This window comes from Camelus dromedarius, chromosome X, assembly GCF_036321535.1.
Source record: "Camelus dromedarius isolate mCamDro1 chromosome X, mCamDro1.pat, whole genome shotgun sequence".
Lineage (NCBI taxonomy): Eukaryota > Metazoa > Chordata > Mammalia > Artiodactyla > Camelidae > Camelus > Camelus dromedarius.
The window spans coordinates 60,095,019-60,118,687 of record NC_087472.1 but is presented as its reverse complement, the minus strand read 5'-3'; the positions used below and the strand labels follow the sequence as shown (position 1 = coordinate 60,118,687).

The 23,669-nt window shown below is 53.7% G+C and overlaps 1 protein-coding gene and 1 non-coding gene across 12 annotated transcripts; both read left to right on the top strand.

Annotated features, from left to right (window-relative positions):
• Positions 1-75: 75 nt before the first annotated feature.
• Positions 76-21,930, top strand: MED12 (mediator complex subunit 12). 11 transcript variants are annotated; one of them, XM_064483069.1, is made up of 46 exons: positions 76-336; positions 845-949; positions 1,157-1,348; positions 1,485-1,644; positions 2,194-2,375; positions 2,567-2,677; positions 2,793-3,047; positions 3,403-3,549; positions 3,708-3,807; positions 3,938-4,074; positions 4,301-4,432; positions 4,792-4,918; positions 5,514-5,743; positions 6,270-6,350; positions 6,481-6,651; positions 6,858-7,002; positions 7,169-7,219; positions 7,558-7,676; positions 7,852-7,995; positions 8,442-8,605; positions 8,796-8,927; positions 9,360-9,587; positions 9,763-9,907; positions 10,079-10,199; positions 10,553-10,654; positions 10,756-10,869; positions 11,125-11,300; positions 11,480-11,659; positions 12,721-12,792; positions 13,238-13,371; positions 13,539-13,700; positions 14,236-14,347; positions 14,514-14,603; positions 15,062-15,171; positions 15,399-15,534; positions 15,812-15,973; positions 17,119-17,493; positions 17,711-17,861; positions 18,016-18,212; positions 18,379-18,456; positions 18,549-18,603; positions 18,679-18,766; positions 20,443-20,698; positions 21,050-21,202; positions 21,369-21,450; positions 21,655-21,930. In XM_064483069.1, exons 1-46 carry the CDS (start codon positions 238-240, stop codon positions 21,696-21,698), a joined length of 6,507 nt encoding a protein of 2,168 aa, XP_064339139.1. In that variant the 5' UTR covers positions 76-237; the 3' UTR covers positions 21,699-21,930. The 11 variants fall into 11 exon arrangements, with proteins under 11 accessions (XP_064339139.1, XP_064339138.1, XP_064339137.1 ...); XM_064483068.1 differs by having other exon boundaries at positions 18,016-18,221; positions 18,382-18,456; XM_064483067.1 differs by having other exon boundaries at positions 18,016-18,221.
• On the top strand, positions 20,024-20,095 carry TRNAT-GGU (transfer RNA threonine (anticodon GGU)). Its single transcript has one exon. It is a non-coding gene; the product is annotated as a tRNA-Thr (tRNA).
• Positions 21,931-23,669: the final 1,739 nt, after the last annotated feature.

Genomic DNA, 23,669 nt, shown 5'->3' with positions numbered 1-23,669 from the left:
CTCCGCCCCACGCCGGCTGGGTCCCGCCCCCCGCTGCGGTCGGTATTGTCCGACAGTTCCCGGCGTCCCTCGGTTTCCCTCGGTAGTTTCCGGCAATGATCGAGAGTTTCTAACGTGCCGCCTTGTTGTCTCTCGGCTGCCGTCCTCGCAACCGCCGCCCCCTCCTTTTCGGCTCCCTCTCCCCCTCCCTCCGCGGCCGGGCCCGGCTGGCGCCTCTGGCGCTACGGGCTGGGTAAGATGGCGGCCTTCGGGATCTTGAGCTACGAACACCGGCCCCTGAAGCGGCCGCGGCTGGGGCCTCCCGATGTGTACCCTCAAGATCCCAAACAGAAGGAGGTGCGTTCAAAAATCAAGGCTTTCGATGGGCCAGGGGCCAGCGATCGGCAAAGGAGGAAGCACTGATGGCTCGGGAAAGGGGGGGGCGGGGCGGTTTGGTGAGAGCGAAAGTCCCGAAAGGGGGAAGAGTAAAGTGGGCTGGTGGAGGAGAGTAGGACCTGGGGGTCGGGGGTCGGAGGAGTGGTCCCTGGGTGCGAATAGGGAGTGATGTAGGGGCTGCGCTGGAGGCGCCCCCCTCTACGCACACATACCTCAGAAAGTTGTCTGAGGCAGCTTGGTGAGCTACGGCTGCTTGCAAGGGAAGAGTGCTGTGGAGCGAGCTCTGGGGGATTGGGAATCTTAGTGACTGTGGGGGTGAGGGTGGGGTCCAATGACTATAAGGGCCTAGCTTTAAGTAACAGTCTGTTCTACTCAAAAATTTCCGCCTTGTTCCCTTCTCTTCTGCCCTCCTCTCCCACCACTCCCCGCCCAGGGGAAAAAAAGCTAAAATGTCGTTTTCTTGCCTCAGGATGAACTCACGGCCTTGAATGTAAAACAAGGTTTCAATAACCAGCCTGCTGTCTCTGGGGATGAACATGGCAGTGCCAAGAACGTCAACTTCAATCCTGCCAAGGTGAGACAACCCTGCCAGGCTGAAGGAAAAGGCTGGAAGAATCTGAGAAGGAGCAAAGGCCCTGGGTTGGGAAGACTTAAAGGGACGACCTAAAGGGCCGAGTTTTCCTTCAAAACGTAATGCTACCATATTGGCATTTGCCCATCAGAGGCTCGACCACTTCTCTGCCCCTTCTTGCCACCCTGAGGTGTAGTTTTCTTCCCTCAGATCAGTTCCAACTTCAGCAGCATTATTGCAGAGAAGTTACGTTGTAACACCCTCCCTGACACTGGTCGCAGGAAGCCCCAAGTGAACCAGAAGGACAACTTCTGGCTGGTGACTCCACGATCCCAGAGTGCCATTAACACCTGGTTCACTGACCTGGCTGGCACCAAGCCACTTACACAACTAGCCAAAAAGGTGAGGTACTGTTTCCTGTTCTTCAGGCCAGGGAGGGGAGCCTGGGTGCCAAGTACCCTCCGATTCCTGAATTAAGCTACATGGATGCTAGCTCACGGGGGTAACAGAGGTCTCACCATTTGCCATGTCCATCCAGGTCCCCATTTTCAGTAAGAAGGACGAAGTGTTTGGGTACTTAGCCAAATACACAGTGCCTGTGATGCGGGCTGCCTGGCTCATTAAGATGACTTGTGCCTACTATGCAGCAATGTCTGAGACCAAGGTTAAGAAGCGACATGTCGTTGACCCCTTCACGGGTGAGTAACTCCTAATACCAGGCGTCCCACCATTGATCGCTTCAAGGAGTGGTAGAGAGATCCTTGAAATTATTCCCCTTCCTCATCTATATTCCTTGTATCTTGCATTTACTCAGTCAGTAAACATCAATTATCTTGAGTATCTACTGTGTGTGTGTGTGTGTGTGTGTGTGTGTGTGTGTGTGTGTGTGTGTGTGTGTGTACTGGGCTATAAAGATGACCACCACCCAACCCCTGCCCTTAGGATGCTTATAGCCTAGTAGAGATGCTAAGGCATGTGTGTGACTCATATGATTAAGTATAGGATGTAGTGTCAAAAGTAGAGGCAGAAGTTTCTTTGAGACTTCAGTGGACAGAAAGATGACTTTTTTTTAAAGATGTCTTTCTTCTGAGGACACCTAGGAAGGCTTTAGGAAGGTGGCATTTGACTAGAGCCTAAAAGGGATGAATAGGATTTAGAAGTATGGTGATTGGGGGTGGGGTGGGGGACAGAAGGTGTTCTAAGCAGAAGGACGGGATCAAATCGCCTTTTTCCCATCTTTCCCCTAGAATGGACTCAGATTATTACCAAGTACTTATGGGAGCAGCTGCAAAAGATGGCTGAATACTACCGGCCAGGGCCTGCTGGAAGTGGGGGCTGTGGTTCCACTATAGGGCCCTTGCCCCATGATGTAGAGGTGGCAATCCGGCAGTGGGACTACAACGAGAAGCTGGCCATGTTCATGTTTCAGGTAGGAAGGAGGGCGTGGCGTGTGGGGCGTGGGATTGAGCCTGCCCTCATACCCTGCCAGCATAGAACAGAATCCGCCTGCCACCTTGCCCCACTCATGGTTCTCTTTGTCCTTTCATTTGCTTTATCAATCTCATCTCTGTAAGAGTCCCTGGGTGAAACTAACCCTGTTCCGACCCCTGGTACCCATAGGACGGAATGCTGGACAGACATGAGTTCCTGACCTGGGTACTTGAGTGTTTTGAGAAAATCCGCCCTGGAGAGGATGAATTACTTAAACTACTGCTGCCTTTGCTGCTTCGAGTAAGGCCTAGGATATGGGGGGGGGGGGGTCTAGGGAGGATGTGAGGAGGAATAAAGCGTGAGAACAATGTCCCTTGGAGAGAACTAAGGGGGTTTGATGGTCATGTCTTCACAGTACTCTGGGGAATTCGTTCAGTCTGCGTACTTGTCTCGCCGCCTTGCGTACTTCTGTACGCGGAGACTGGCCCTACAGCTGGATGGCGTGAGCAGTCACTCGTCTCATGTGATGTCCACTCAGTCAACGAGCACACTGCCCACCACCCCTACTCCTCAGCCCCCAACTAGCAGCACACCCTCTACACCCTTTAGTGACCTGCTTATGTGCCCTCAGCACCGGCCCCTGGTTTTTGGCCTCAGCTGTATCCTTCAGGTAGGTACTATATGGGCCTGAGGAAGTATTAAGAGGCATCTTGAGAAGAGTTAGGTTCTTGTCCTGGAGAACAGGGGTGATTCTAAATTGGAGGTGACGGTAGGCACTGAGTACTTGCTTGGAGAGTGTTGCTTCTCGCTCATGGCGTGTTAGGTCCTTTTCAGTTAGTTAGTTCTCTTGTAGGTCCAAAGCCTTTAGGAGGGTGGATGAGGGGAGGGGCTCAGAAATGGACTGATGACACCCCAGGGATTCAGAATAACTTGGGATCAGAAATTTAAGGGTTGGGTCTTATGATGGGATTCTAGAGAGGTGGCCATGGTAGTGGAGTTTGACTTAACTGTTTCTGTCTTGGCAGACCATCCTCCTGTGTTGTCCTAGTGCCCTGGTTTGGCACTACTCACTGACTGATAGTCGAATCAAGACTGGCTCACCACTTGACCACCTGCCAATTGCCCCCTCCAACCTGCCCATGCCAGAGGGCAACAGTGCCTTCACTCAGCAGGTGAGTCTGACCCGTAGCCTGGTACCCCCAGATTGGGATGTGAGAGGCTTAAGTGACTCTTTTGGAAAGAGTGACTTGGAGTCTGGTGCTCTTGTTTTATCCTGGAGCCCCGGCCTTTTGTATGCCTTGCTACATCCTTAAAGCCTTCCTTCCTGCAGGTTCGTGCAAAGTTGCGGGAGATTGAGCAGCAGATCAAGGAGCGGGGACAGGCTGTTGAGGTTCGCTGGTCTTTTGATAAGTGCCAGGAAGCGACTGCAGGTGGGTGCCAGAGTACAGACAGTAAGAAGGATGCTTGAGGAAAGAATGGGGATGATAAGGACATATAGATCTGAGACTCGGAGTACATTGGACCTCTAATTAAGTCCCCTTTACCACTTTCCCTCCTTAGGCTTCACCATTGGACGAGTGCTCCATACTTTGGAAGTGCTGGACAGCCATAGTTTTGAACGTTCGGACTTCAGCAATTCACTTGACTCCCTTTGTAACCGAATCTTTGGATTGGGGCCTAGCAAGGATGGGCACGAGGTAATAAGCAAGAAGGGGAACAGAAGGAGTGCATAACATAGCAAGAGCAGCAGTATATATGAGGGGAAGGCATGGTGAGGCATTAAAACCAGGGGCTGTCTGAAGAGACGGATGGTCTTACTGGGCATCCGATGGTTTAAGATGGGGCCCAGTCATTGGGAAATTGGAACTCAACTCTTTGTCCCCAACCCTCCCTTACTTATCCCTGTCTTCCTTTGGTCTCCAGATCTCCTCAGATGATGATGCTGTGGTATCATTACTGTGTGAATGGGCTGTCAGCTGCAAGCGCTCTGGTCGGCATCGTGCTATGGTGGTAGCCAAACTGCTGGAGAAGAGGCAGGCAGAGATTGAGGCTGAGGTGAGGGGGCAGAGAAAAGAGAATGCAGTCAGCCAATGGGGCAGTGGCAGCTGGGGTCGGAGCCAGATTGAGCTGGTTGTGAGACCACAGTTGAAGTTGTGAGAGTAAAGAAGTGGTCGAGAATCTCAAGGGAAAGTTGAGGACATCAGGCGAAAGTAGAAAGGAGTTGATCAATGTCAGAGTTAGAGAAGCGATCCAGGCTGCAGCTGGGAGGTGGTCAAGAAAATGGAAGTCAAGGGGGGAGTGGACGTGAAAAGCTTGAGGTGGAGGCAAAACTGGTAGTAGTTCAAGGATTGCGCATGAAAGAGTGAAGAAACCAGTGAAACCTCCAAGCTTACCGTTTGCTCTCTCTCTTACAGCGTTGTGGAGAATCTGAAGCCTCAGATGAAAAGGGTTCCATCGCCTCTGGCTCCCTTTCTGCTCCCAGTGCTCCCATTTTCCAGGATGTCCTCCTACAGTTTCTGGACACACAGGCTCCCATGCTGAGTATGACCTCTGTCACCCTCTGTTACCTCTCCCGAGACTCAGTTACTCATCCCTGTCAGGAGAAAGCATTGTGAAGGGCCTTCTGGGGTATATTCTGTCTTGAGCTCAAGGCAGAATGACTTTTGGACATAATTCTAGTCTCTGATCACCTTACAGTTGAACAGAGTAGAGAAGTAAAGAGAAGAATCAAAATAAGAGCATACGGGGGGAGGGTATAGGTCAGTGGTAGAGTGTGTGCTTAGCATTCACAAGGTCCTGGGTTCAATCCCTAGTACCTCCATTAAATTAAAAAAAAAAAACCTAAATAAATAAATAAATAAACATAATTACCTCCCTCCCCCCAAAAAATTTTTTTAAAAAAACAAGAGCATATGATTGAAGCATTTTCATGTATAAATAACAGAGATGCTGTATTCCTTTATGAGATGGTGTGCGGGTGGGAGGTGGGGTAACTGAGCACACTTTGTCCCTCAACAATTTTGGAGGTTTTTTTGAAGGATATCATTCTTATTCTTGCCTTAGGTGTGTCCCTCTCTCTTTCTTCCCATCTCTTTCCCGCTCCCCTAACTCATCTTTTCTCATTGCTTGCCTCCAGCGGACCCCCGGAGTGAGAGTGAGCGGGTAGAATTCTTTAACCTGGTACTGCTGTTCTGTGAACTGATTCGACATGATGTTTTCTCCCACAACATGTATACTTGCACCCTCATCTCCCGAGGGGACCTTGCCTTTGGAGCCCCTGGTCCCCGGCCTCCCTCTCCTTTTGACGACCCTGCCGATGACCCTGAGCGCAAGGAGGCTGAGGGCAGCAGCAGCAGCAAGCTGGAGGTGAGCAGGCTTTTCCTTGCCCTAGTTTCTTCTGAGGTTCCATCTTCCTGGTTCCTAGAGTCCTCTGAAAACCCTTTACCTGGTAACGAGGGTAGGACCATCTTAGTGCTTCGCAGTTTACCAAGCCCACTTATGTCAGTTTTTTTTAATTTGATCCTCGCAGCATCCTTGTAAAGTGTTCTTTTTTTAAATTTTTGTTGTTGTTGAGGGAGGTAATTAGGTTTATTTGTTTTTATTTATTTATTAACAGAGGTACTAGGGATTGAACCCAGGACCTCGTGCATGCTAAGCACACACTCTACCACTGATCTATACCCTCCCCCTACTTGTGAGGTATTCTTATCCTCATTTTAAAGCTGAAGGAAACCAAGGCCTGTGGAGATTATGTGACCGGTCAAGGCCTGACCCAGATCTGGTGCTTTTCCCAATGTGATCTCCTCTCTCCAACTTCCCGGTCAGCTTTTCCTGATGGTGGGAAGCAGCCCCCTGGAGCTGAAGCAACTTCACATCTGTTCTCTGCCCTCAGGATCCAGGGCTCTCAGAGTCTATGGACATCGATCCTAGCTCCAGTGTGCTCTTTGAGGACATGGAGAAGCCTGACTTCTCAGTAAGTTAGATCCCGCTGTGGAAGAATCTGGCTCCTGAGGTCCTCCCGTGATGCCACTTTGGGGAATTTCTTTATGCCCCCAATCCCTTTGTCTTCCTCTAAACATTCTGCCCTCTCGCCTCTCTCTTAGTTGTTCTCCCCTACTATGCCCTGTGAGGGCAAGGGCAGTCCATCCCCTGGGAAGCCAGATGTTGAGAAGGAGGTGAAGCCCCCACCCAAGGAGAAGCTAGAAGGGACCCTTGGGGTTCTTTATGACCAGCCGCGGCATGTGCAGTATGCCACGCACTTTCCCATCCCCCAGGTACCGTTCCCCACCACCTCGCGACCATCTGTTCTGAGCCCAGGTTTCTGTCCAAGGACTGTGCCGAGGGGTTGGAGCTGTTCTTGAGGGTGTGGTATGCTGGGAAGGGCTTGAGCACTGGGATGCTGAGGGGCATGGAGCATGCTTTTAAGAGGAGGGAGAGCGATCCGTGCCTACTGGAGTCTGACGGTGCCGCTGGGATGCAGGAGGAGTCATGCAGCCATGAGTGCAACCAGCGGTTGGTCGTACTGTTTGGGGTGGGAAAGCAGCGCGATGATGCCCGCCATGCCATCAAGAAAATTACCAAGGATATCCTGAAGGTTCTGAACCGCAAGGGGACCGCGGAAACTGGTGGGTGTGAGGCTCCTGAAACAGATCTCCCCCCAAGAGCGCCCTAGTCAGTCTTCCCCTCCCCAGTGTAGGGAACTCCCAGTCATGTCCCGATGTCCTGTCTCTTGGAGTCTCCTGAGAGCTCTAGTCCTTTTGAAACTTCCCCCCTCATTCCCCTCCTCTGCAGACCAGCTTGCTCCTATTGTGCCTCTGAATCCTGGAGACCTGACATTCTTAGGTACCTCACAGTAAGCCCCATACTGCCCGCCCTCCCTCTCCCTTCCCTCCCTCCACCTAGCACCTCCCTGTACGTATTCCTCTAAGGTCCACATAGTCTGTGGTCCTCCAAACCTTTGCTTCGCTGTCCCCTTCCCTTCATCCCCTCACCCACCCCTCCCTTGACCCACCCTTCCCATGTCCCCTCTTCCTTCCTTCCCTCCCTGCCTCCCTCCTTCCCTTCCTTCCTTCCCCTTTCCCTCCCTGCCCCCATAGCCTTCTCTCCATACCCCCCTCCCCACCCCCAGTCACCTAGTCATCTTCCCTGTCCTGACTGGTCCCTTTCAACTGTCCCCTCAGGTGGGGAGGATGGGCAGAAGCGGCGACGCAACCGGCCTGAAGCCTTCCCCACTGCTGAGGACATCTTTGCTAAGTTCCAGCACCTTTCTCATTATGACCAACACCAGGTCACGGCTCAGGTATGGGCCTAAGTCCAGGCCGCTTTCCCACATTCTGGCCTCCTGTTCTGTGCTCCTTTCCTCCTTATCTTCCATCTACCCCCCAGGTTTATCCCTTTCCATCATCATCCTTTCTCGCTTCCTGAGTTCTCCCCGCCTCTCTCTGCTCCCATCTCACTCCCACTGCCCTTATCAGGTCTCCCGGAACGTTCTGGAGCAGATCACAAGCTTCGCCCTTGGCATGTCATACCACTTGCCTCTCGTGCAGCACGTGCAGTTCATCTTCGACCTCATGGAGTATTCACTCAGCATCAGTGGCCTCATCGACTTTGCCATACAGGTGGGGAAGTTGGGAAGAGAAGGGCGGAGGAAGGAGTTTGTGCTCCACAGGCTTGTGAGGACAGGGGAAGAAGCTCAGGCCAGTGGCGCGGGCTGTTTGTAAGGACTGAGAGACTAGTGTGGGGGGAGAGACCCATGAGCTAAGCCAGCAGGAATAGACTCAGGTGCTCCCTGGGGAGGCTGGAGAGACGGAATTGAGCATTGGGCCCAGACTGTCTTCCCATTGTGGAGTTCGTAGGATTGGATCCTGGAGACTGGTCACCTCATCGATGTGGCGTGTTTCGTGAATAAAATAAAGGACAGGCATATGACTGGGGCCCTCCTGTACTGAGGTGGCTTCTTTAGGAAGTGGCTCGGGCCGGCCTTGCCAGTTTCCTGGCGGGAAGGGGGTTTGCATGTAACCTGCAAGGCCTCTTCTGGTTTCTCATCCACCACTTGCTCTGCTAGCTACTGAATGAACTGAGTGTCGTGGAGGCCGAGTTGCTTCTCAAATCCTCGGACCTGGTGGGCAGCTACACTACCAGCCTGTGCCTGTGCATTGTGGCTGTCCTGAGGCACTACCACGCCTGCCTCATCCTCAACCAGGACCAGATGGCACAGGTCTTTGAGGGGTAAGCCAGCCTTCAAAATACCCGGAACACGCAGGGCTTGGGTGGAGGCTAGTGGAAGTGGCCTGCAGAGAACACACCGGGCTCTCACAGTGGGGAAATGCATGCTGTCCAGTCATGGGGGGAGTATTGCCAAGGGCCGGGCATCTTTGCTGCTCCAGGCACACCTCCTGACCTTGCCCCCTCGTGACAGGCTGTGTGGCGTCGTGAAGCATGGGATGAACCGGTCCGATGGCTCCTCTGCGGAACGCTGTATCCTTGCTTATCTCTATGATCTGTACACCTCCTGTAGCCATTTAAAGAGCAAATTTGGGGAGCTCTTCAGGTAAGAGAGGTGGGAGGTAAGGGGTAGAGAGAGTGGGACCTCGTCCCATCTTCCCGCTCTCACCCGACCCAGAAGCAGAGCACAGCCCAGGACCCTGCTGTTTCTGCTCTGCAGGGTCATTTGGGGACTGTGTCCACGTGTTCTTGGCTCCTGAGAGTGGGCCTCCTTCCTCCTCAGTCTGTCTCCAGCCCATCTCCATGGGGCCTGCACTCCTCCTCCCTGTCTCGGGAGGCCCCTGCGCCTTATTCTCACTGGGTTCCCTTCCTCCCCAGTCAGTCTGCTTTGTCCCATTTCCCTTTTTCTTGTCCTCAGGCCCCTGGTCCCTCCCTTTCTCCTTTTTTTTTTTTTTTGCTTTTCCCCCCTTTCCTGACCCTCCCTCTGCCTCTCCAGATCTTCCTCAACACTGCTTTCTCCTGTCCCCCACCCCTGCAGCGACTTCTGCTCCAAGGTGAAGAACACCATCTACTGCAACGTGGAGCCGTCAGAATCCAACATGCGCTGGGCGCCCGAGTTCATGATTGACACTCTGGAGAACCCGGCCGCTCACACCTTCACCTACACGGGGCTAGGCAAGAGTCTTAGTGAGAACCCTGCTAACCGCTACAGCTTTGTCTGCAATGCCCTTATGCACGTCTGTGTGGGGCACCATGATCCCGATAGGTATGGGGCGTACTGAGTGAGGCATGGGCACCACGCTCCCGCCTGATATTGGGAGGGATGAGATGCCCGGGAGGTACTGCAACCTTGGCGATTGCCGGGGTGGAGATGAAAACTTAATGAGTCTGAGGTTTTGCAGAACGAGGTTTTTCCTGAGGGCGTTTGTACTCCTCCCCAGGGTGAATGACATCGCCATCCTGTGTGCAGAGCTGACGGGCTATTGCAAGTCGCTGAGTGCGGAGTGGCTGGGGGTGCTTAAGGCCTTGTGCTGCTCCTCTAACAATGGCACCTGTGGTTTCAACGACCTCCTCTGCAACGTGGATGTGAGACTGGGGCTGGGGGCACACCAGGCACTGGGCAGTTCCCAGGGCGGAGGTCTGCTTCCAGAATCGGGGGAGCAGAGGGATGGAGTCTGGCAGAGTGGAGGCAAAGCGCTTTGAGTAGGCATCCTCCCGCCATACTGAGTTGCCGCCTATGTCTGCTTTTTCCTCCAGGTCAGTGACCTGTCGTTTCACGACTCACTGGCTACTTTTGTCGCCATCCTCATCGCTCGGCAGTGTTTGCTCTTAGAGGATCTGATTCGCTGCGCGGCCATCCCTTCCCTCCTTAATGCTGGTGAACTACCAATCTGTAACCCCTAGAATATCTAGACCCCACATCCCAATACACCTCGATGGCTGCTGCTGTTTGGTGTGGGGCTCCTGGTGGCAGCAGAGGCCAATCCTGTGGTGTGCCTCAGGCTGGGAGGGGCCTCTTTCTACCCCTGCATTGGCAGCCCTGATCTTTCCGGTTCCTGACCCTTCGAGGTACTCTCTTTATCCTGCAGACCAGTTCGCTGCCCCACCTCTCCTCCATTGTCCTGTTTTTCCTCCTTTCACCTGACCTCAGCTCCCCTTTTAGCCCCTCACCACCCACAAACCCACAGTCAGCCTTCATCCTTTCCCCCTGCTTTGTCTTCCTCTCTGTAGCCTGCAGTGAACAGGACTCGGAACCAGGGGCCCGGCTTACCTGCCGTATTCTCCTCCACCTTTTCAAGACACCTCAACTCAATCCTTGCCAGTCGGACGGAAGTAAGTGACCCCGATCCCCGCCAGGCAGCCATAGAAACGGTGGCTGCCCCACCCCCACTGTTTCTACTTTTGCTTCCCCCTGACTTGGGCTCCCTCCCCAGACAAGCCTACAGTAGGAATCCGCTCCTCCTGTGACCGCCACCTGCTGGCTGCCTCCCAGAACCGCATCGTGGATGGAGCTGTGTTTGCTGTTCTCAAGGCTGTGTTTGTACTTGGTATGAGGGTAGGAAGGGAGTGGTGCCAGAAGTGTGTATAGGGTGGAGTGCCAGCTAAACTACAAAGGACAGTCTTTCTCTCTCCTGAAGGTGGTCTCTCTGACCTTTGGGGAGGAGAGGAGGGCAGGAAGTATATTTCTGTCCCATAGGGCAGGATTTGGGGAGTTGCTGCGTCTGTGGGTCCGGGGCGGGTCTCCACACAGCATTCGTTCGAATCTCACTCTGCCCTCCCTATCTCCCGCCCGTGAACCACAGGGGATGCGGAACTGAAGGGGTCGGGCTTCACTGTGACAGGAGGAACAGAAGAACTTCCAGAGGAGGAGGGAGGAGGTGGCAGTGGCGGTCGGAGGCAGGGTGGCCGCAACATCTCTGTGGAGACAGCAAGTCTGGATGTCTATGCCAAGTACGTGCTACGCAGCATCTGCCAGCAGGTCAGTCTTACCGTCCCCCCACACCTCCTCAGCGCCACTGTGCGATAGCGTCCTGTTTCCAGCCATGATCCCACTACCTCCTGACCATACTTCGTGTCCCTCACTAACTCCCGGTCCATCCCCCTTATTCCTAACCCCCTCACCGGTCGCCCCAGTCTCCTGATTATCGGCTTCCTCAGGAATGGGTAGGAGAACGTTGCCTTAAATCGCTGTGTGAGGACAGCAATGACCTGCAAGACCCAGTGTTGAGTAGTGCCCAGGCCCAGCGCCTCATGCAGCTCATCTGCTACCCACATCGACTGCTAGACAACGAGGATGGGGAGAACCCCCAGCGGCAGCGCATTAAGCGTATTCTCCAGGTAAGCCAAGGTGACGGGGCTCTTGGAGGAGGTGGTGGGGCCTGAGTGTGGGGTGAAATGATGGGAAACCTTGAGAGAGAAAGAGGCGGAGAGTTAAGGAGGAGGACGGATGAGGATGTGGGTGGAAGATGGTGAGATAAACAACTCCAGCATGGGTTTCCACGTCAAGCCAATATGGTCCAGACTCTAGAGTTAACTGTGAGTGAGGGCACAGCTCTCTGGAGTAGGACTCTAGCTTATCCGTCGGAGGCATAGCATCCGGGAGACCTAGGTTTTGGCCTTGTGTGTTTGGCACGTTGGTCACGGCTCAGTAACGAGTAGCACCCCTATCGAAGAGCTCCCACTTGTCGAGTGTCTGCTTCATGCTGGGTGCTCTGCTCAATAGTCCTGGGACATCTTCCCATTTAATCTTTACAACCTGTGAAGTGATCTGAGCATCCCTGTTCGACCAGTGAGAAAACTGAGGCTTGAAGAGGCGAAGTGACCTGCCCAAGGTTAAGTAACTCACACAGCTGGTTAAGTTCAGAGTCAGCATATGAAGCTAGGTCTGCCTGTGTCCCTTCTGGCTGGCCACGGTGCTGCAGACACTCATGTGACTGGAGGGTGGAAAAAGAAAGCCGTTGTGGAAAAGCTCAAGGAATGAGGCCTGTTCAGCCCAGAGGAGATAATGACGAAGAGAGATTAGCTAAGACTAGCCTTCGGGTCTGTAAAGGACTTTGAGCAGCTGGTTTAAAACAGGAGCGGCAGACTTCAACTTCAACATCAAAGATTTAGGTTAAGCATTAAGCAGAACTTCCTGATGCTAAGGAATGTGAGGCTCTGGAACAGGAAACTGGGGAAAGATGTGAAGTCTTTCCAAAACCGCTTTTCAAGTAGGCTAGATTTTGCAGCCATTTTGGATTATTTATGTGTGATCTTTCCAAAAGAAGGGACGTCGAGGTCCCTTCAGACCCATGGGCGTATGTGATTTTAAGATTGTGAGAGATCAGGAACTGTCCTCTGGGTGATGAGTGGCTGGGGTGACATGCTGATGACTAGCCTGGGGTGGATCTCTATCGCAGAACTTGGACCAGTGGACCATGCGCCAGTCTTCCTTGGAGCTGCAGCTCATGATCAAGCAGACCCCTAAAAATGTGAGTGGTGCCCGGGCCCTGTCTTTCCTGTGCTCACTTCCAGCAACACATGTCAGAGAGGTGGGCCACCACAGAAGAACCTAGGTCCTACCTTTGGGTTCTGGAGATAAGACAGGATGGGAAGATGGCAGACGTGTGGCACTGATGATAAGGGAAATGGGTTGGGAGCACTGGGGCTCTGAGCTGTGGGGAAGGTTGGCACTGGCGACGGTAGAGGCTGTTTCTGTGGCCACAACCATAAGGAGGTATGTAAAGGAGAAGACAGTGGGGTGTGGGAGAAATCTGAGGTGCTGGAGGGCATGACTCCCAGAAGAGTGGTGTTACTAGCCTCCCATCAACCTCCACAGATGCCTTTCTCCATTCTCATCTCTCAGCTCTCCTACCATCTCTTTTCCTTTGCCCCCAGCTCCCTACTTAGCACCCCTGTGCCTTTCGTCCTCCTCAGGAGATGAATTCCCTCCTAGAGAACATCGCCAAGGCCACAATCGAGGTTTTCCAGCAATCAGCAGAGACAGGGTCATCTTCTGGAAACACTGCGAGCAACATGCCCAGCAGCAGCAAGACCAAGCCTGTGCTCAGGTTGGGTAGAAATATACTAGACCCCATCCCCTTGTGAGTGTCTCTCCTGGTGGCAGGAATGATTTTGGCCATGGGGAGGTACCAGGTATGTCTGTCTGCAGAGGAGAGGATGGATGATTCCAACCCTGCCTGGCTCTTCTGTAACCCCTTGTCTGCCATCTCTCCAGCTCCTTAGAGCGCTCTGGTGTATGGCTGGTGGCGCCTCTCATTGCCAAACTGCCCACCTCGGTCCAGGGGCACGTGTTAAAGGCTGCTGGGGAAGAACTGGAGAAGGGCCAGCACCTTGGTTCCTCTTCCCGCAAAGAACGTGATCGACAAAAGCAGAAGAGGTACAGCAGCTGTGGGGGCGCCAGGACTGAGGGGAAGAAAGGAGAGGCAGGCCCAGGGAAGAAGAAAAGTTGAGGCACAGGGGTGAGGAGCAAAATCAGAGAAAAGTGGACAGTTGGAGGATGAGAGTGGGTACGGTTGAGCAAGAGGCTAGATCTTTTTGTCTCTTTTCTTGAAGTATAGTTGATTTACAACGTAGTATTAGTTTCAGGTATACAGCAAAGTGTTTTAGTTATACGCACACACACACACACACACAAATATATATAGGGGGTAGATAATTGGTTTGTTTGTTCATTTGTTTGTTTTTTTAATGGAGATACTGGGTATTGAACGCAGGACCTTGTGCATGCTAAGCGGGCACTCTACCCCTGAGCTATACCCTCCCACTATGTATATATTGTTTTTCAGATTCTTTTTCATTTATGTGTGAAACTGGATCTTAAGAGAATAGAGTCTGAGGGCTCAGAGGAATGAGATTGGAATTTGCCTGATCTCCAACCCATGGTCCTGTTCTGTTCTGTTCCTCCCGTCTAGCATGTCCCTGTTGAGCCAGCAGCCCTTCTTATCCCTCGTGCTGACATGTCTCAAAGGGCAGGATGAGCAGCGTGAGGGACTCCTTACCTCCCTCTACAGCCAGGTGCACCAGGTACAAGTCTCTGGGCCCTGGAGCCGAGCAGGAGGGCAGACAAGGATGCAGCCACGAGGCCGCTTACATACTCCGAATCCACAGTATTTTCGGATGAATGCCCTGAGTGCTTCTCATGGCGATGAGAAGATCCTTGAACTGTGTGTTGTGCTTGTTTCTCTCTTAGATTGTGAATAATTGGCGAGATGACCAGTACTTAGATGATTGCAAACCAAAGCAGCTAATGCACGAGGCCCTCAAACTGCGGCTCAACCTGGTGAGAGGGGAGCAGGGGAGAAGAAAGCCTGGGGTGGGGCGAGGACCGCAGACAAAGAAGCCGCAGCCTGGGGAGGTGAGGGTGAGGATGGTGGGCCCAGGCTCTCCTAAAGGATGCAGGACCTGGAAGTGGTTAAGGGGACTGGATCCTTTCAGGGGCCCCACCTCAGGATCCTAGATTCGGGCTGGGTCTGAGCAGCCCTTGAAACCTACTGTGGAAGGCTGAATGGAATCTTGGACATTCTCTAGTCCAACTCCTATCATTTTATAAGTCAGGAAACCGAGGCCCAGAGATGTCAAGAATTAAGTCCTTGGCCTGAGGACGTGTAGCCAGTCATAGGTACAACTGGAACATTGACCTCAGGGGTCCCGCCTCCAACCCAAGTTCTAAGCTAAGCTTTCCTTAAATGCTGGGCTTTGCCCCTGAGCCATCTGACCGACTCATTGTGGCCCCGGCAGGTGGGGGGCATGTTTGACACGGTGCAGCGCAGCACCCAGCAGACCACAGAGTGGGCTGTGCTCCTCCTGGAGATCATCATCAGCGGCACTGTCGACATGCAGTCCAACAAGTAAAGCATCCCCGCCCCCTCCCTCCAGTTTGCTACCCGAGAGGATCCCCTCCCCCCACACCAGGTGACCAACCCACCAAGATTCGGTGTGGCTGGTACTGTGGACTCCGCAGTCCGGGGTTCCCCGCATTGTTTTGGCGCCCACTCCCTGCCTATGTCCAACCTGGAGCTCTCTGTCTGTCTGAACTTCTTTCTCCTCCGGTTTTCTCCCCGACTTCCTGCCACAGTGAGCTCTTCACCACAGTCTTGGACATGCTGAGTGTGCTCATCAATGGAACACTGGCCGCGGATATGTCCAGCATCTCCCAAGGCAGCATGGAGGAAAACAAACGTGCCTATATGAATCTGGTGAAGAAGCTGCAGGTTAGTGGAGGGGGCAAGGCCGAGGCCTGGGGGCCTGGAGTGTTGGCTCCCGCTCCCCTGACCTTGCTTTCGGGGGTCCCACCTCTATGGCCTTGTGCTGCCCAAGGCCCCCTACTCTCCCCTTGCGCTGCCCAGCCAGCCGAGTTTTCTTTGTTACTCATATGGTAAGGATTGACTAACTGTCTTCTTGGGGCTGGCTTCTGTGCTGTCCCCAGAGAATTCCTGTTCCTGTTTTCCCGTGTCCTTGAACTCTTGTCCCATTTTCCTGTGCCTGCAGAAGGAGTTGGGGGAGCGCCAGTCAGACAGTCTAGAAAAAGTTCGCCAGCTGCTGCCACTGCCTAAGCCGACCCGAGATGTCATCACATGTGAGCCACAGGGCTCCCTTATCGACACCAAGGGCAACAAGATTGCTGGCTTTGACTCCATCTTCAAGAAGGAGGCACGTTCCATTGTCTTCCCGTCCCCTGCTCCCTGCCCCACCCCAACTTTGTTCCCCTTTGGGCCGGAGCCTCCCCTGCATTAACCTTGTAGCTACAACAGACTCATCAGGCTCTGTTGATGAGAGCCATCCCTGGGGTGTTGAGCCAATCACGTAATTTTCCTCACATTTCTTCTCCCCACCTTGGGAGTCTTGCTCTCTTTCCTTGGTGTCTACCCACCTCCCCTCACCCCCTCTCCCCTGTTAACATACCACTCATTTCTCAGCACCCAACTCTCCTCTTTCCTCTGTTCCCCCCACCTCCTGTCCTGCTCTTCCCCAGCTGGCACCCCACCTCTCTGCCTGACTGACGGCCTGTACCTCTTTCATCCTGCGTTTCTCTCTCCCCACACCCACCCACCCATCTCTGCAGTTTTCTCTTTCCCTTCTCTCTGTCAGTTGCAGTATTTGTTGAGAAACCATAATCTTTGTGTGTAATAGAGAGAGAGAGAGAAAGGAAAAAGAGGATGTGGAGCTTAAAATCCAAAGTCCAGCATACTCATCTAGCCATCCTCTTTATTCCTTCCCAGGCCCATCTGTCTCTGTCTGTCATTCTGAGTGTCTCTGTCTCTCTGCCTTTCTCTCTCTTCCTGTTTTTCCCTCTCTCTCCCTGTCTCTGTCTCTCTCTGCCTGTCTCTAGTTTTACTGCCTTTTCTCTCTTTGCCTTCCTGTTTCTATATCTGTCTTCCTCTGTCAGTGTCTGTCTGTCTCTGTCTGCTCCCCCATCACCCTTCCCCTCTCAATTCTCTCTCCCTCCCCACCGTGTGTGTGTGGAGGGGTGGTCTGTGTGCCCATGTCCGTCTGTGTTCCTCTCATCATCTGCCCTGAATTTACCCATAACTTTTGGTGGGGGGGGGGGTTGGGGGTGCAGGGAGGTAATTAGGTTTATTTATTTTTATCTATTTTTTAATAGAGGTACTGGGGATTGAACCCAGGACCTCGTGCATGCTAAGCATGCTCTCTACCACTGAGCTATACTCTCCCCTCTACCCATGACTTTTTTCTTTTACTGCCGACAGATACTTTCCCCTCTCCTCCAAATCCTTAAGGTCTGTCTTCTATTTTCCAAGTTTCAACAGCTCACTGTTTCTCATTTTCTGGAGCAGGGTCTGCAGGTTTCCACCAAACAAAAGATCTCTCCCTGGGATCTTTTTGAGGGCTTGAAGCCATCAGCACCACTGTCTTGGGGCTGGTTTGGAACAGTGCGGGTGGACCGGCGCGTGGCCCGCGGAGAGGAGCAACAGCGGCTGCTGCTCTACCACACGCACCTGAGGCCGCGGCCCCGTGCCTATTACCTGGAGCCGCTGCCGCTGCCGCCGGAAGATGAAGAGCCCCCTGCCCCTGCCCTGCTGGAGCCTGAGAAAAAGGCTCCAGAACCCCCCAAAACCGACAAACCTGGGGCTGCCCCACCCAACACTGAGGAACGCAAGAAGAAGTCCACCAAGGGCAAGAAACGCAGCCAGCCTGCCGCCAAGACAGAGGTCAGTGCCCCCGCCCCGTCACCCCTCTTCCCCAGGCCCTCTCTCTTCCTGATTCTGTCCAGTGTCTACTTTGTGGGAGGGATGGGGGCCCTGGGGATGTACCTTTAAGATGAAAAGAATGAACCATGTCGATCCAGCTCCTGTCCCCACCCCCCGCACCCCACCTCACCCCACCTCACCCCAGCCCTCTCACTTCCATCCTCTGCTGTTGACCCAGGACTATGGAATGGGCCCGGGCCGCAGTGGCCCCTATGGAGTGACAGTGCCTCCAGACCTCCTGCACCACGCCAACCCTGGCTCCATATCCCACCTTAGCTACAGGCAGGGCTCCATAGGCCTGTATACCCAGAACCAGCCACTACCGGCAGGTGAGTGCCAGCCACGGGGCATGAGGGACTGACCTGAACATCCCTCCTGCCTGAGGAATGATACCAGTGCTCCCAGGAGCTCAGGATGCCTGGGGCACTGAGCAGGAGATGAGGCATGAGGAACCTAGAGAGGTCCACCTGCTCCCCTTTCCAGGCGGCCCTCGCGTGGACCCATACCGCCCTGTGCGGTTACCTATGCAGAAGATGCCAACCCGACCACCTTACCCTGGAGTGCTGCCCACGACCATGACTGGCGTCATGGGGCTGGAACCCTCCTCCTACAAGACCTCCGTGTACCGGCAGCAGCAGCCTGCGGTGCCCCAAGGACAGCGCCTTCGCCAACAGCTCCAGGCAAAGATAGTGAGAGGGGCAGTAAGGAGGGCCGTCAGGGAGAGGGGCTTTTGAGGACTGAGGGGACACTCGGGACCTTCACAAGGACACGGAGAGTGGGAGATTCAAGCAACGAGGTGGCAGAAAGCATTTCCTGAGTTTGAGTCGGTCTCCTTTTTCCCTTTAGCAGAGTCAGGGGATATTGGGACAGTCGTCTGTCCATCAGATGACTCCCAGCTCTTCCTACGGTTTGCAGACCTCCCAGGTAAGGGCACGAGGTGGTGGGACTCAGGGAGCTCGAGGCAGGTGGCTCTTCGCACTCTTGGCCCTGACACCCTCTCTCCTCCCTCCCCCCAGGGCTATACTCCTTATGTTTCTCATGTGGGATTACAGCAACACGCAGGCCCCGCAGGTACCATGGTGCCCCCCAGCTACTCCAGCCAGCCTTATCAGAGCACCCACCCTTCTACCAATCCTACTCTTGTAGATCCTACTCGCCACCTGCAACAGCGGCCCAGTGGCTATGTGCACCAGCAGGCCCCAACCTACGGACACGGGCTGACCTCCACTCAAAGGTACCCAAGGGAGCCGGAGGCTGTGAAGACACACTGAGGCGTTTGATCTGGGCCAACCTGTGCCTGGAGGTGATGGGACGGGTCAGAACTTTTGGAGGCGCCAAGAACACTTATCCGGCCACACAGCCTGTCGCCACAAAATGCCAGAGCCGGAAGGGACCCTGGCGACTAATAGTCTCACACCTGCTTCCCCAGCATTTCTTCTCGGACCAGAGAGGGGAAATGTTTTACGGGACTCTGAGAAGGCAAGACCTGGGGTTCACAGATGCGCTGTGGGATAAGGAGTCATCAAAATGCTGTTCGAGCCATTTAGCACTAGAATGGACTAGCGAACACATTCTCCCACCAGGCTGAGTGTTAGTCAAGCTTTAGTGAAGACATTGTACCCTTGACTTGAGGCTCTGCTGCTTAGGGTTTAGAACACTGTGGGGTGGACCAGAAGGAAAGTCCCTGACTTAGAAGTGTTGATGAACTGTCCACTGTGTGGCCAGCACTATGCTAGGACCAGGTGGGATGAGAAAAAGTATTTTTAAAAAATACAGAGTTCCTCACCACAAAGAGCTTTCACTATAGCTGGAGAGATGAGACACAGAACACTGAGGGAACACTGTGCTGACAGATGCAATCAGCTGTGTAGTTGTGTGCTGTGAAGGAAAATGGGAATTCAGGAAAAGTGTGGGATGAGATCACTGTGAGCCTGACTCATCAGAGAAAGTTTCGTGAAGGAGGTCAGACTTGAGTTGGCCTTTGAAGGCTAGCTGTGATTTGGATTTGTGGAGAGGAGGGGAAGGAGAGGGTTCCCTGGTAGAGAACGTAGCAAGAACAAAGGCATGGGGACCTGAAGAAATGGGTGACTGGGAGGCCAGGAAGGAAAAGAGCTTGGATGGGAGTGTAAGATTGGTGCCAGGGAAGTCATAGGGGATAGGCTGGGAGTGGGCAGGGGAGAGAGAGCCTTGAGTGCTCTGTGTAGAATTGAGACACAATCTCAGAAAGGGCTCTCCTGATCAGGAAAGTGATAGGATGTGTTGGGAGCCTTGAGAGATTAACATGGAATGCGTGGGGAGGATGTATAGGGAAGGTGAGAGGAGACTTGAGACCAGTAGCCTGTTACAGTGATTTCAGATCAGGGTCAGGAACGTGTCCGGAGCAGAAGAACTCAGCAGTTTTTAAGACCCTGAAATGCTATTGGGGCCCAATGACGACAATAACTGAAACAATTTCAGTGAGTGTTCATAGAATGCCTAGCCTGGGGGGCGGGGGAGTATAGCTTAGTGGTAGAGCACGTGCTTGGTGTGCACAAGTTCCTGGGTTCAATCCCCAGGGCCTCCACTGGGGGGAAAAAGTCAAATAAAATAAAACAATAAAGGGTGAACTTAAAAAAAAAAGGCCTAGCCCACACTCAGACCGTTTTTCATTTTCATAAGAGAAAAACAGCGACAGCAGAATTCAGAAGTTCCTGACCACAAAGGTTAGGAGACATTCAAATAGGGTGTTGCCTCTGCCCCTCACTCCCCAACTGAGAAATCTGTCAGAACGCAAAAGGGCCCTTCCGCTTGGTGACAGGAGGAGTGAATGAAATGGCTCGTTGACATTTCTTTCAGGTCAGGGACCTGGGGCTTATCCACCTCCTCTGTCCCCAGCCCACGCCTTGGTCTCTGGACCTCCTTGTCTTGTAGGTTTTCACACCAGACCCTGCAGCAAACGCCCATGATAGGCACCATGGCCCAGCTGGGCGCACAGGGCGTCCAGGCCGGCGTCCGGTCGGCTTCCATTCTGCCTGAGCAGCAGCAGCAGCAGCAGCAGCAGCAGCAACAGCAGCAGCAGCAACAGCAGCAGCAGCAGCAGCAGCAGCAGCAGCAGCAGCAGCAGCAGCAGCAGCAGCAGCAGCAACAGTACCACATCCGGCAGCAGCAGCAGCAGCAGATCCTGCGGGTGAGGCTCTGGGATTTCATCTGGGACCTGGGACCCCGAGGAGGAGGAGAAGGAGGAGAGGCACAGGCTCAAGGGTGCTTCTCAGGGCGCAATGAGGCAGCAGCTGGCATGCAGTGGGAGCTTAAAAACCAGTTTCCTCCCCTCCCCCCTTTTCCCAGGGGTCCTGGTGGGAGAGAGTTGGGGGATCGTCTGCTGGGTACTCCAGATTTGATTTTCCCTGCAGCTCTCTAAGCAGGGAGGGCAGGGGACCCAGAGTCCCCTCCATCTGCTTCACTCCTTTCCCCATCCCTCCGCCACTGAGGCTCAGCCCCATGGTCTCCTTAGACCTGCATCTCTCTTCTGTCTTCACAGCAGCAGCAGCAGCAGCAACAGCAGCAGCAGCAGCAGCAGCAGCAACAGCAGCAGCAGCAGCAGCAGCAGCAGCAGCAGCAGCAGCAACAACAAGCACACCAGCAGCAGCAGCAGGCGGCTCCGCCCCAGCCCCAGCCCCAGTCCCAGCCCCAGGTAGCTGCCAGCCAGCCCCAGGCTCAGGGACAGCGGCCCAGGGTGGGCAGGAGGCCAGTGAACCAGATGGGGGAAAGGTGGGAGGCAAGGCAGGGCCCTCGACATGAGGATGGAGAAGGACACTCAAGGTTCGAGTTCCATCTTCCACTTCCCATTTTCAACTCAGTTCCAGCGCCAGGGGCTTCAGCAGACGCAGCAACAACAACAGACAGCGGCTTTGGTCCGGCAACTCCAACAACAGCTCTCCAGTAAGCCCGCCTTCCTCCCCTAGGAGAGCCCCGTGGTGGGGGCAGTGGGGGAGGCCAAAGTAGCTGAGGTGGCTTGCTTCCAGCCCAGGTTGTGCGGGAAGTGTTGCACTCTATCCCCTCGCTCGGTACCTGAATGGCTCTCCTCATGCATGCCCACAGCCCCTGCTTGGCCTCGCACCCCTGACAATCTCTGGTTTTTCACAGATACCCAGCCACAGCCCAGTACCAACATATTTGGACGCTACTGAGCCACCCGGAGGAACTGCTTGTGCACTGGATGTGGCCCCACCCTTTCTTCTTAATCCCCAGCCCCCTTCCTGGGCTAGCACCAGTAGTGGTTGGGGCTCTTCCCTCAGGCTCCATTTTTAATGAGTTTTTAGTATTTTTGTTAATGTGAGGCATTGAGCTGTTGGGTTTTGTATATTATTTATATAGAGACCCCAGAGCTGTTGCACCCAATACACAGAGCTTCTTTGCAAAGGGATTGTGTGAGTTTTGCATGTCCGGGAAGGGCGGGCTTTCGGAGCTGGGTTGGGGGCTGGACTGATGACTCAGAGCCTTCATTCTGTTGGGCTCATCTCCCCTGTTTACCTTCTACCCCCCAAATTTTAAAACTCTTAATTGGATCGCTACCCACTCTTCCCTTCTCCAACCTGCCAACACATTAAGGGTTGGGACCTTAGTCTCTTAATGAGGACAGCATACCTCCTCGGCTAGATGGTGCGGCTGGTGTATGGCTTTTCTCCCTGGGAGCGTACACCACTGGGGTTGGGGAGGGGCCGTTGGGCCAGAGGAAAAAAATCACTGGAACCTGATTCTCCTTCCACCTGACCCATGTGCTGGGTTTTGAACAAGCTTCTGGGTGGAGGGTGTGACGGACATGGCCTTCTCTTTTTGCCACCTTGTGCGGTCCCCGTCATGCACCGAGTGGTACCCTAGACAGAGAACTTCCCTGAGTCACATTTGTGGGATGAAAAATTGCCCTCTGTTGGCAAGTGTCACCATCAGATAGGTGGTGGAAGGACAGACAGTGTGGTCCTAAGAGGAAAAGAAACCAGCCAAAGGAAGCACCCTTTTCTCTGCTCTCGCTGGAACGGCTTGTTTGCACACGACCCACCTTGTCAGTTACCCCGGATGACCTGCTCACTCGTATTTTACAGTAGAGAAAATGCAAAACTGGCTGCAGAGTCACATTTGGAGCTGTGGCAGGGCCATTCTCAGCCCCCTTGCCTTCAAGTTTGGGGCATTAGATCTAAGGCTCTGCAGGAGAGCCAACCGGTTTACTACAATGGAGTCTTCTGGTGTGCCCAGCTGGGGCTGGAAGAGGGCCAGCCCCAGCCTCGTGGGTGGGTGGTACCGGATGATTTGACAACTTCAGGACACCGTCCAGGCCGTAGAGTTGTACTCTATCATCACTGGGAAGTGTCAAGTGTGCTGGTAACACCAGGAGCATCAGTCAATACCCAAGTTATAAAACTTTTTAAAATTAAATCCCTCTTCAAAGTCCACAAAGCTCTTGCTCAGATGGGACTTAACCAAGTCTAAGAGTTGTGTGCGCAAGGAATGGAAATCCCCGACGGTAAAGGTGAACGTGACTAACTGAAGCTTACTTCTGACCAGTTCTGTCCCTGGCAGGAGCATTCTGAGGAGCTATGGGGGTGGAGGTTTGGCTGGGATAAGGGACACTCAAGAGGGGCTTGGGGGCAGGGGCTGAACAAACTGGACAGGTGCATGACACACAGAAACAGAAGACACAAAGACAGCCGGATCTGGAGGGGAGAGACTGAAATGGTCGGACAACTGGCATGCTGACAGTCCAAGTCTGACATGCCCCTACAGAAGCAGCAGAAAGGAACAGCACTGACCTTTGGGAGAGTGACGGGATGAGGGCAAAGCACCCCCCACCAACCTACTGGTTGCTGCTTGAGTAGCACTGGTGCTGAGGAGAGGTGAGGGATGCTGAGTGAGGCAGAGGCGGGTCTTTGTGGAGGATGACTGGAGACTCCTGCAGGCGGTGCCTCAGTTTCTCCCTTTGTTTCAAGGTCTCAAGCTTTGCAGGTAAAGTTTGGACTCGCTGCCTGGGACGATCACCTGTCTGATTTGAGGGGTGTGTGGGAGAGAGAAGGAGAGAGAGCTTAAGCAGAGCATGCTTGAGCCTGAGAGGAAGTGGGCCATGCCCCAGGACTTGAGCCATCTCTGGCACAAAAGGAGTTAATGGC